The sequence below is a fragment of the Cucumis sativus genome, chromosome 1, assembly GCF_000004075.3.
Source record: "Cucumis sativus cultivar 9930 chromosome 1, Cucumber_9930_V3, whole genome shotgun sequence".
NCBI classification, from domain to species: domain Eukaryota; kingdom Viridiplantae; phylum Streptophyta; class Magnoliopsida; order Cucurbitales; family Cucurbitaceae; genus Cucumis; species Cucumis sativus.
Genome location: NC_026655.2, coordinates 302,209 through 315,484, shown reverse-complemented (window position 1 = coordinate 315,484; position 13,276 = coordinate 302,209). Strand labels below are relative to the sequence as shown.

Genomic DNA, 13,276 nt, shown 5'->3' with positions numbered 1-13,276 from the left:
GAGAAGGGAAGTGGAGCAGCCAATTATTTTCAGAGTAAAGTCTCTCGAAGAGGAGTGGGGGAAAAAAGGAAGTAGGACATGCCTTGTCCTAACCTTCAAACTACACAGCTGATTCCCATCATGACTAAACCTTAACATTTTGTCCTTTCACCTTGTCCGTATTATGCATCCCAACAGATTCTCGAATGATTAAAGATATGTTTGGAATGACTTATTTCTACGTAACAATGTTTTTAAACTCGATCATGAATCGATATATGATATAATGTAAATGAAATATATTCACAGGCGTTTTAACTGTTGATGAGAAGAGATATATAAACTTTTCTTTTCTTAGTCGTTTCAGCTTTTTCAAGAAACATCCATCAGAAGCAGAAGGTCGTACGGGTACAATCAACAGTGATGAATCTGGGTTTGGGTTGGACAACAATTATGGATTCGATTAAAGAGATGCTTCCAAAATTAAACATCAAAATAATTCAAACTGTCAGAAGGCAAAGGAAAAAAAATATATATACACTTTTTTATTTGCTTTAAAGGGTCTTACAAATTGGTAGCTGAAATGCTGATACAAAGTTTTTAAAGTGGTCAGGGGCTGCATATTTTTGGAGGGCTTTCTCTCTCGGAAATGGTCAAACTAATCTTAAAAAATGTTTTAATTTCCTCTTTCTTACTCTTTTTTTTATGTTTCTTTGAAATGGGTTTTTATTGTTCTTCAGTTCTTCTTGACCTTGAAAATGACACAATCTTAAAATGGGACTTCCAAATGAAATTTGATGTTTTGAAAACAAATTTGATGAAATTACTGAATCATGCTCCTGATTCTCGCCTTCGTCTTCTGTTTCTCGTTCGTGCTATTAGAACTACAACTTTTTGTTTTAATCATATCTGCTGGGTCCTTCTTCTTCCTTTCTCGGCCTCTTGAATAAAAAAATGAAAGTTAAAATGTGAATCAAAGCAAGACAAAGGAGCCAGAGGAAGAAGCAAAGATCGAGACCAAGGAGTGAGAGAAGAAGAAGCGACAGGAAGAATATGAATGGATCGCAAGAACTCATGGGTGCGTTTGACCCTTACACACGTCTTGGATTCAAATGAGTACTTTCACATGTAACTTAGCATGTATCCATTTTTCATTCATTTTGTAATCTTGAGTCAAATTAAACAATTTTCCAAAAGATATGGTGTGAGAGAGTTTGGAAAATGTTAGTAACCAACCTAAAAAGATTTTCAGCTTTCACAACTAGCAATTTTTGTTGGAGAATGTTAGATGTGCAATAAAAAGAAGTTAAAAAAAAAACTATTTAAATTTCTCAAAAAAAAGAAGTTATGGTTGGAAAAGATAAAAGTATTTGAAGGTTAATTTTGACCATTTCTCCCGTTGTTTATTCATAGACCGTGGCGGTGTGTGTGGAGCTTATGATGGTGAGGTCAAGGATGGTAAATTTCCAGATATGACAACCTTTTACCATTCTCTTTCTAGGTAAGAGAGAGAGAGAATTAGGGAGAGAAAGTGATGAAAGATTTGATGGTCTTGTCATATCAAGGCCCAATGAAGGGAAAGGTAGCTTTCATTTGAAGCTATAAAAGTTGAAAAATCAGGTATAATGGTTATTGCATAGTGGGACTCAGCTCCTTTGGAAGTCAGAAACTTTAGCATGTGGAATCGAGATTCAATTTAATCAGATGCAATTTGTGGTAACATATATAACAAAATTGGGATACTTCATGATCCAATCTTTCTTTCCATCTTTCCTGTTTGGCCAATCTCATAAATACCAAAAAATCCCAACACTGAATTATATACCTCCCCTTTTTGGTTGTAATAATTGGAATTCCAAACACTTTCCTTTTCTCATTCTACTCTTACCTCACTTGTGACTTGTCCTCTCTGGAAGGACGACATCCTAACTGTAGATTTCTCGACGGATGATCAATTGTAGGCGGTCGCCGTAATCTTTCTCTGATATGTTTCAGGTTCTTCAACCTATGATGGATGCCCTGTTTCTTAATGCAACTTCAAACAGAATCATTCTGTGTGTAAGAATACTGGGTTTCTTACTTGTTTACTACAGTGTTCTTTCGTGGTTGCATTCGACAACTATTTTGAATTGTATTTCATTACTTGAGTCCAAATTCAATACTAGTTTTTCAGTTGTTGATGGAAGTACTTTTATCAATCTCATCAAACAGAGGAAGTGATACATAATTGGATGTCATTGATTCCCTGGCGTTCAAAATGAAGACTTCAAGTTCGTAAAAGACCTGAAAAGAAGCGGTGAGAGCCACTAAAAATAGGGTCGTCGTGGGATCTACCTAAAGAAAAAAGAGATAATAGTTAAAAGAAAAAAGGCATTGTTTCACGAATCATTGGATTTGGAATGATTCTCAGTTTCTCATTCCCATTTCGAAACTGTAAGCATGGCCCGAGTGTTGAAAGAGATGAAATGACCAGAAAGTAGAAGAGACAACAAAGCATAATTTAAGTAGAGATGGATCTCTTACAACATTGTTTATAAGAAAAAGCGACCAGAAACTAACAAAACAAACTAAAGGAGATGGAAGGGGAAAAATGTACATAGGGAGAAACATAAAATGGTGAAGTGAAAATGGATTAAATTATTCATATTAGTATGAGCGTCTTCCATCTCCTTCTGTGATCACATCTTTGAAAGCACCACCACTAGGAATCATAGGCAGCACATGTTCTTGATGCGGTACAATCACATCCAACATGTAAGGCCCTTCTGTCTCCAGCATCTTCTTCATTGCTGCTCTTAACTCAGCCTTCTTTGTCACGCGTGCAGCAGGGATCCCACACGCCTCTGCAAACTTCAACATGTTGGGGAATATCTCAGATTCGTTCGATGGATTTCCCAGGTAAGTGTGAGCTCTGTTGGCTTTGTAGAACCGATCCTCCCACTGCACAACCATGCCTAGATGCTGGTTGTTCAGCAGCAGGATCTTCACTGGAAGTTTCTCGACACTGATTGTTGCTAGTTCTTGGACATTCATGATAAAACTCCCGTCCCCGTCGATGTCTACAACCACTGCACCAGGATTTGCTACTGCTGCCCCCATGGCTGCTGGCAGTCCAAAACCCATTGCACCTAATCCACCGGAGGTTAACCACTGGCGTGGCTTCTTGTACTTGTAGAACTGAGCTGCCCACATCTGATGCTGCCCCACCCCTGTGCTAACGATCGCCTCGCCGTTGGTTAGCTCATCAAGGAGTTGAATTGCATATTGTGGAGGAATGGCCTCATCAAATGTTTTGAAAGTCAATGGATATTTTGATTTCTGCTCATTCAGCTCCTCTCTCCAAGCAGAGAAATCAAAGTGAAGCATATGAGCTTTCTCAAGTAAACGATTCATTCCCTGTAAGGCTAACTTCACATCGCCACAGACCGAAACATGGGGCTGCTTGTTTTTCCCAATCTCAGCTGAATCAATATCGATATGAACGATTTTGGCACGGCTCGCAAAAGCCTCAAGCTTCCCTGTCACACGGTCATCGAATCTCACTCCAAATGCAAGCAAGAGGTCAGATTTATCTACAGCATAGTTTGCATAAACTGTCCCATGCATGCCCAGCATTTGCAGAGATAAATCATCAGAGCAAGGATAAGCCCCAAGACCCATCAGAGTACTGGCCACCGGAATCCCGGTCAGCTTGACAAACCTCCGCAGCTCCTCCGAGGAATTCAAACACCCTCCACCCACATAAAGAACAGGCTTCTTAGATTCAGAGATCAATCGCAAAATTTGCTCCAAGTGGGAATCAGTGGGAGGTTTAGGTAACCTAGACAAGTAACCAGGTAATTTCATGGGTTGATTCCAATTAGGAACCGCGAGCTGTTGCTGAACGTCCTTAGGAATATCAATAAGAACAGGACCAGGTCGACCAGAACTCGCGAGGAAAAATGCCTCGCTCACAATCCTAGGAATGTCATCTACATCAAGAACCAGATAATTGTGCTTTGTAATAGAGCGAGTTACCTCAACAATGGGAGTTTCCTGAAAAGCATCTGTACCAATCATTCTCCTAGGAACTTGCCCTGTAATGGCCACCAATGGAACGCTATCGAGAAGAGCATCTGCAAGTCCGCTGACAAGATTAGTAGCACCGGGACCTGAAGTTGCAATGCAAACGCCAGGGAGGCCAGAGGAACGAGCGTAACCCTCGGCAGCAAATACGCCACCCTGCTCGTGGCGGGGGAGAACGTTACGGATAATTGAAGAGCGGGTGAGGGCCTGATGGATCTCCATTGAAGCGCCACCGGGGTAAGCGAAGACATTAGTGACGCCTTGGCGCTCGAGAGCTTCAACGAGGATATCGGCGCCTTTTCTCGGTTCATCAGCGGCGAATCGGGAGGCGAAAATCTCAGAGCTGGTGATGGAGGAAGTTTCGACGGTAGCGGCGGAGGCGGCAGTGGAGGAGGGTTTAGGGGAAGGATTGGAGAGAGAGGTTGAGCAGATGCGGAGAGAGCGGCGGAAAGTGGGGTTGTGAGGAAGAGAGGAAAATGAAAGATCGAATCTGGAGAAGGGTTTGGTAAGGTTGAAGGAGGGGGATTTGGAGAAGGATTTGGAGGCGCATGGTGAAGCAGCCGCCGCCATTGATGACATGGTGAAGGAAGAAGGAGGAGATGAGAAAGCAGGAGGGAAATGGTGTGGAAAGTAGTGGTTCTCAGTGATATAAGGATTTATAGTTAAATTATTTAACCAAATTTTATTACCTCTACTTACCCTTCGAAGCCATTAGTCAATTCCACAAAAAGTTACCATTTTCATTTATTCTTATTTTTTTATAATTAAAAAGAAAATTAACGGTTCTCAAAAGTGCTTTTTTTCCTAATTAATTGATTTAAGAATGGTAGTTGTTTTCTTACCATTTTGTTTGTCTTCTAAGCTAAATTTTAAAACAAAAATTACTTTTTAAAATTTTTTAAAATTGATTTGATTTTTTTTAAGGAAGTAAGTAATATTCGGACAACTTTAATTTATAAAATTCACAACAAAAAATAATAAATAAGGTTTGTAAACTTAATTTTCAAAGGTAAAAATAAAAACTCAATTTTTAGTAAAGGAGTTGTTAGCTTTTGCTTTTTCTAGTTTGATATAATAATTGTAAATATAATAATTAGATTTAATTGATATAATAATTAGATTTAAAATAATTAAGTATATGATAACAATTTTTTTAAATGTAATTATAACAAAATTGGTTAAAATCTATACTAATAAACCATATTGCAAATTTTGGTTTATCACTAATTAGATGGTTCTTGAATTGATTAGACACTTAGTTGACTAACGAAACTATAATATGATAGCAAATATCTTATTGATTTTATATTTGTTATCGATGATTAGAAACGTAAAAATAATAGTTGAAATAATGATTTTAGAAAAAAATATTTAGGTCTAATTTATATTTTAAACAACCAAATTTATATTTGGTTTTTGGGTTTTTGAATTATTAGGTTGGTTGTAAAAGCAATTTTAAGGCTACCAAATTTACCAAAAGGATAATAAAATCTATAGGATTTTGTCAAGTTCCTCATTCGTTGCACCATAAATGGAGAACATTAACTCATTGGTCCACTCTCATTCTCAATCATCCAATAATCACTAATATAAAATCAAGTTATAAACGTGGTCACTTACACGTACAACAACTAACCGTTTGATCAATTCAATGACTATTTCTTCTATCCTGTCGATTAAAAGTGTATTTTAAAATTTCACGGACTAACATACACTAACCTTAAACCTTAGTGACCAACAAAAGTGGATCTTGCGTGTTCTTAAATCTACATTCGCTCTCACTAATTTAAGCTATTTTTTAAAATCAATTGATGATTTAAAAAGGTACCAAAAGCTTAAGTTTATGGATGAACTAAACTTAATATCAATTTAAATTCAAGACCTCGATGAACCACTTGCTATGGTCGATGCTACCTTAAATCACCAATTGATCCAAAAAAATTCAAACTTACGGATCAAGGCAAATTAATAGAGATGTTTTTAAATAGCTAACTTATTTACAAATATAATAGAATAATATTTTATATTTATAATAGACCACGAAATACAATCACTTTAGTGATAAACAGTAGGGATAATTGCAAATTTAGCAATTACATTCAAAATAATTAAGGATATATCAATATTTTAAAGAATTTGCAAATATAACAAAATTTGTCAAATTCTATCAACAATAGAAGTCTATTACTGATAGACCATGTTGTAAATTTTTTTCTATCACTGATAGACTGTACGAGTCTATCAACGATACAAGTCTATTAGCGATAATTTTGTTATATTTATCATTTTTTTTAAAAAATGTTGTTATATCCTTAATTATTTATTCATAAAATGACCATCAACTACAATTATCCTAGTAATAAAAATCTATCTAAATACATGAAAGTAAGTAAAAAATTTCAATTTTACATCGTATCTATAACATATTTAAATTTTAAATAATTTAATCTCTAACATTCATGTAAGAAAAATTAAATCACTAACGTAATAATATTAATATCGTAACATTTAGACTTGATGAAGGTCCAATTTGAATAGGAAGCATAACTGAATTAATTGATAATACGTTTAATTAATACATAGTTAATTTGATTTCTACCTCCGTAAAAGCAACTAATGAGGAGGTAAAAAGAATAAATAATTTACTCTGACGGATTATATATGCAATTTCCATTCCTTAGAGATCCTTTACTAAATGGATCCATATTAATTTAACATCAATATACGTTAACTAAAAAATAAACTTTGATTTATTTGGAAATGCATCTTAGAAAAACGTGATTTGAAATGTTGTGTTTTTGCTTATGGAAACGTGTTTGTGGTTAGGTTAGATCTACGGCTAATTCTTGTTGTTCGATTTCTCATTTTTTGTTTTCATTTGAGGGAATTTTAGAATATATATGGAAGTGAGCATGAAAATGGACTCAAGTGTGATCAACAAAATCATTGTTTTTTGCTACTGTTTATCATGTGCATTTTTTTTAAATAAAAAATCTCAATTTTTTTTATATATGGACGCACGTAGATGTATTTTTTCTAAAAAATATTAGCACAAAAGTTATAGGAAAAGCGTATCGAATCTCGCACCTCCTAAATGAGAAGTCATGCAAATTATTATTGCACTATTAGATGATCTTCAGTTATTTCTTATTTCTTCAGTTAAAAAAAGTAATTCTTATCCAAATTTGAAAAATGCTTAAATAGGAGGGTATATTTTTATACATTTAAAAGAACAAAAAGAAAACAACATTTAAGGCAAAGCTATGTTTGACTCGTCTTTTAAAGGACAAATAAAGGAAAGAAGTTAACCTTTGAATATAATTGAGAATATGTTTTGTACGATAATAGTGATTCTAAAAATACTTCAAATCACTTTTAAGATTTTAAAAATCACTCCAAAGTATATTTTTAATCATTCTAAACTAATGCTAATGATATAATTAAAACTACATTTTGAGTGATTAAAACTGCGTTCAAAGACATAACTGATCAAGTAACATGTAAGTGTATTTGATCAAAGATCATAAGATTTAAGGTTCACATTTTCTTATTTTTAACTCTACTAAAAGAAGAGACGTGTTTCAAATATCATTCACACTCAAACTACTTTTAAAAGAGTTGGATTTTGAAAGCTGAAATTTACGTGTTCTTGATTATTCATAGCTAAAACAAGATTATCACTTTCGTCTTTCTCTCAAATCATTTTTGCCTTTCTTGGGTCTCTTTCCCTCTTCATATCTTAGAATATATCCTCTTTGGTTTCTTTTTTCTAAGAAAATTTGGAATATTTCCCCTTTTCTTTACTGTTAAATACGATAAAAACGTTCTAACTTTAATATATTCTTGTTGCATCTTTGATAAAACGAAATTGAGATTTTCATACGATCTCTTTTTCAAAGATACAAACAAAACTGGGTGTACCATTAGAAATCAAACAAAAATTTTGGCTCTTCTGCTAACGCAAAAGTGCTAGAAAATTACTATTTAACCCCTGAACATGCTCAGTCGACTAAGAAAATGACAAGACTAAAATCGTGATTGAGCTAATTGATAGACTTAATTCCCATATGTATATATATATACATATATATACCATCTTCGTTTGAAAAAAAGAAAAAGAAATGTAAAATGAGAAACTAAGACCTTAAAAAGATGATATCAAGAAAAATTGCATTAGATCACAAAAAAATTTAGAAAAAAAAAGTTCATAACACATTCCTTTTGCATATTGCAAATTTGACAAATATGATGATAATCTACATTTAAATTTGCTATTTTTGCAATTTTGAAAATGTAAGTGACATCAACTCTATTATCATTTTTTTTGTTATTTCTGCAAACTCCCTATTATATAACGTTTAACAAAATTACTATTATATATATATAAGAGAGTTTACAAAAATAACAAAAAATAATTATGATAATAGAGCTTATGTTACTCACATTTTCAAATTTTCAAAAATAGCAAATTTAAATGCACAATACCGTCTTACTATCACCTGATTACCATCATATTTGCCAAATTTGTAATATGCAAAAAAAAAAAAAAAAATGTCATGAACTATTTTTTTCTATTTTTTCTTGTCATCTAATATAATTTTTTAAATATATATAATGACTGAAAACAATTTCAATTAAAATAATTGGTGATGAAAATTATTGCAAACCTATGAAAAGTGAAATAATAGATGGAAGAATAAAATAATATTTGGGTTATCTCTTCTCAATCTCAATCTTTGTCATTTTCTCTACTTCCCTTCCCATCCCTCTTCTTGTCCTCTTCTATTTCTTATTTTTTGTCTTTGTTAATCTATTGGAGCAGCATTTCTTCTAGTGGTAGCTTTCATTTCTGTTGCACATCTTTTTATAAAAATCATTCATGGATAAATTTTCTTATATTTTAAAAAAATAATAATTATACTTTTTCATTTCATATATATGAAAATTTCAAGAGAGAAAAATGTATCAAACAATATTATATATATACTTAATTGAAATTCATTAAACATGTCACAACAACTCAATAACCATCATACACGGATTTGGTGATATAATGAAAGAAGGTAAGAAAACAATTTCTCTAGATAAAGTGAAAAAAAGAAGAGAGACGGAGAAGATCAAGATGTCATACATCAATACGTTAATACAACAATGTTTACGACTATTGATTTTGTTATGTTTTTTATTCTTTAATCTTTTTTAGTAACACATGCACGTTGATTTATAACGAACGTTACTCATGTATAGTCGTATATTACATTTGTTTCCGAACATGCAATCTTCTATGATTAAAAAGGAAACTGTATAAAATATATTATTAAAGCTGAATAAGAAATATATAAATAATGTAACGTAAATTTATGGCAAAAAGTGAAATAAACAAATCCGTTTTTATTAATTACATCACTCATCTTCATAATTTTTCAATTAATTACAGTAATTATATCATCATTTTATCATTGATTGTGGTTATTTATTACTTGTATTAAAATTCATTATTCGTTATTAAGTTTGAATTTAAAAACATTATTGTGAATTATTTTGAACTGTTTATAACCTTCTCCCAATTATCATTTATTTAAATGTTATGATGCAATTGAAATTTGTATAATTCTTCAACTTTTGCTTCACACCAATAACGGTTGGTCAATGGTCAAGTTAGTGTTATAGCTTATGAAGTTATATTCATAGATGTGTTTAATATTTTGTTTTTAAAAATTAACTCTCTTTTTAAGAACTTGTATTCTAACTATTGAAAAAGAAAATATGCTTAATTAACTTTAAAAGAATGAAATAGCTACAAAAGGGAGGCTTAGTAATTTTAATATCTAATCAATAATTTGAAGAGTGATTTAAAATGAATAAATGCAGAAGGTATCTTGATAAAATTAGTGTAGATTTTCTGTCGTTATTGGATTACATATTTTGAAAAAGACAACCATATAAAATTAGTGATTTGTATTGGATTGCACATTTCGAAATATGTAACCCATTTTCTTTGAAGATTAATTATTTTAGAGGCTGTCATCTGTCTCACTATTGTATTTAACATGTGATCTTTCCTCGTTGCAAGAAAATTTTAGAAAAAAACACAAATTCTTTCATTTTTTATCTGAGGAACTCACTCACAGGGGATATTGCCAAAGGAGTAGTGAAGGAATGAGTCTCACATATGAGCACATCAGGACCAAAGATCTTTCTCAAAACATTTGAGAGTGAAAGCCATGGCACCATGGAAATCAAAAGCTGTGGAAAGGTGGGAGTGGATGATGCAATAGAGAACAATAATGAGATAATGATGTGCATATATACATAGAGGAGTAAAGTATTATTGGTTCTTCAAATATATAGATGGTTGCTGATAATGTATAGATTGGGAAGAGAAGGAATAGCTTTTAACATTTAAGAATAACACACCACCATTCATTCCTAACTGCATGACTGACCATGGATTTACAAGGAGCAGAGAAAAAGAATGCTCAAAATTACAGAACCTATAAACAAATGCAATATATTAGAAAGGCAACTTCTTTTTTAGTTACTGTTTATAACAAGAAACAACGTCTTGTTGATGAATGAAATTTGGAGAAACCCCAAAAACACCTATAGAGATTTCCAATTGGTAACTATGAAAGAAAATTTCCATTGAATATGTGAATTATACAAAAAGGGGGTGGAAAGAATTTCCAACCACTCAGTGTGGATAGCAAAAAATTCTTGCATGTAGCTATAAGATTTTAGAGAGACTACAGAGACCTGAAAGGAATTTGTACATTTACACCAACTAAAAAAGCAATAAAGCGCACTAAGTGAAAAAATGAAATCGGATTTAGCATTATTGTTGAACATGTGGTTCTTCCTCTTCCTCCAAAGGGTCCTTTGACTAATTATGTCCATATAACTTCCTTTTGAGCTTTGAAAGGGTGTCCCCATAAGGAAATACGAAAAGCAAATAGTCGATGTTGATGGGTATCACTGTAGATCAGCTGAAGGATTCGAAAATTGTTATCCAGAATTGAAAGGCATAAGTGCAAGCGATGAAGAGATGGCCTTGAGATATTATGATTCTTTCGAACAAAAATGGTAAACAGAAAGGCATAAGGCCTGGTGTGGGAATTTTTTTTGTAGCTTATCGTTGGTGTTTATTCTCCTGTGGTTTTGTAAGGAGGATCAGCCTTCTTTGTTGTGTTTGTTTAACAGATAGTGATTGTAGCATTGGGTTTATTGGTGAGTTTACAAAGATTGGTACCAGCAGCAGCCAAAGATGATTCTCCAATTCAGTGTTTGTTAAAAAGGACGTCCTGCTTGCATCAATCCTTTGCTTTTCTGGAGAATGAATATGTAGGGAATTGGCCAATGGTATTTAGAAACTACAAATTTCCTCCAAATGGGATGCCTTCTTTTCGTAACAGAATCTCCATATCCGTTTTGCAAGTAAGGATTCATTCTTCTGTTATAAATTACCTATACCTAAATCTCCTAAAAGAAGAGGCATTTCGATGATACACATCTCAGCTAACATTGTGTGACGTATGTTTCTTTCTCCATCAAAGGTCCTTCCCAAAAGAAAATTTGAACAAGCTTTTCAAGCTGACCCAACCAATGGCAATCTTTGCCCTTACACTCTTGGAAGGTCATTAGCAATGACAGGAGGAATATGGAATAAGAATTTGGGGGGGTTGGAATAAAGGCAAGAGAAGAACAAAAAAGGGACCATACAGTAATTGTAAAGCAATCTAATCAGCAGAACATTATCCTCAGGGAAGAACACTAATTGAGAAAATTTATTAAATAAGGAAAAGAAAATGAACACTGTAATCATATATACTCAAACGCGGTTTGCAGTTTGCTTGACAAAAGACTATAAATCAGGAGGGGAAAATTATAAAATGCCGAAGTGACAAAGACAACTGTTTGACATTACTCAGTGAAAATGTGTTCAACTAGAATGCTTCCAATCAGGAACTTCAACCCTGAAAGAATATATACAAACAATCAAAGTTAAAAGTATAGAACTGATTGATTATATTGATGCATACATAAATTTCAGGAACTAATAGTTGAAAATTCAATCTCTAACTCAAAACTGAACAAAACAATTCCTAGAAAACAAGAACGGAGAAGAACCAAACCTTTCAAGATCCGACGATTATATTGTTAATGGGAATAAAGATCAAGTTGACGAAGAACCCAACAAATCCCATCACGACGAAACCGATAGCTGTACGGAATGCCACTTTAGTGAATTCTGTGTCACAGTGGTATGCGAAGTTTATGAGAAATGTTAAAAAAAATAGAGAATATAATGCAGTTCCTAATCTAAGTATTAATCAATGAAAGAAAAAGAAGAAGGAAGAAGGTGTAGGAACGACATGGCATTGCGATCAGGCTTGTGGCATCTTTTGACAAGACGAAGGCTGTCCTTAGCGAAGGCTCTGAGAGGATCAACAACAGAATCAATGGCATCCGTTCCCCGCGAAGAAGAAAGAAAATTTTGATAATTGGGAACGGAAAGTGAAACCGGAGGGGTTGACTTGCTTGTGATTGAAAAGGTTCGATCATAAACGTAAATCTATTTTCTTCCTAAAAAAGGAAACAAAGATTTTGTTTCTATTTTAGTCTCATTTATCTTCTCTCTTCTTTTTATTTAATTTTACATTAGAAAAGTAATTTCAATTATTATTCGTTTTCACCATACATTTTAGGGTTTGCAACCTATGATTTGCTTTACAATTTTATTATTAAATTCAAAGTTTTACATTTAAAAAATTTTGGATGGAAAAGTTAAAATTAAATGGCAAAAAAATTTATGATGATAGAATCATGGAATCATGTCACTTACAATTTCAAAATTGCAAAAATAGTAAATTTAAAAGTCGATTACGGTTGATTATCGTCATAATTGATAAATTTGTAATATATATATAAAAAAAAGTAAATTTAAGAGCAGATTACATTTGATTACTGTCATATTATTAGAAAAAAAAACAAGGTTAAATATTGAAAGCTAATTACTTACTTAAAAGCGAGGTTAAAGTGTAGATTTAAGACGAGTACTTACTTAAAAACGAGGTTAAAGTGTAGATTTTGAAACCTATAGACTCAACAAAACTCAAATTTGAAGGGCTAAATTGAGATTAAACTCTCAAAAAAGGTAACCGTTATGAATCAAATCAAAACCGGACCTAGACGAAAGAAGAAACTACTCTATTCTTCTGTTTTGTTTTAAACA

The 13,276-nt window shown here is 32.8% G+C and overlaps 1 protein-coding gene and 1 long non-coding RNA gene across 3 annotated transcripts; both read right to left on the bottom strand.

Moving 5' to 3' along the window:
* Window positions 1–2,372: 2,372 nt before the first annotated feature.
* LOC101213339 (acetolactate synthase 3, chloroplastic) lies at window positions 2,373–4,686 on the bottom strand. The gene has a single exon (XM_004137997.3). It carries the CDS (start codon window positions 4,621–4,623, stop codon window positions 2,626–2,628), a length of 1,998 nt encoding a protein of 665 aa, XP_004138045.1. The 5' UTR covers window positions 4,624–4,686; the 3' UTR covers window positions 2,373–2,625.
* A 7,079-nt stretch (window positions 4,687–11,765) lies between these two features.
* On the bottom strand, window positions 11,766–12,632 carry LOC116402959. Of its 2 annotated transcripts, XR_004215685.1 has the most exons (3): window positions 12,417–12,632; window positions 12,177–12,292; window positions 11,766–12,017 (listed from the first exon to the last, which is right to left on the bottom strand). It is a non-coding gene; the product is annotated as an uncharacterized LOC116402959 (long non-coding RNA). The 2 variants fall into 2 exon arrangements; XR_004215683.1 differs by having other exon boundaries at window positions 12,177–12,626.
* Window positions 12,633–13,276: the final 644 nt, after the last annotated feature.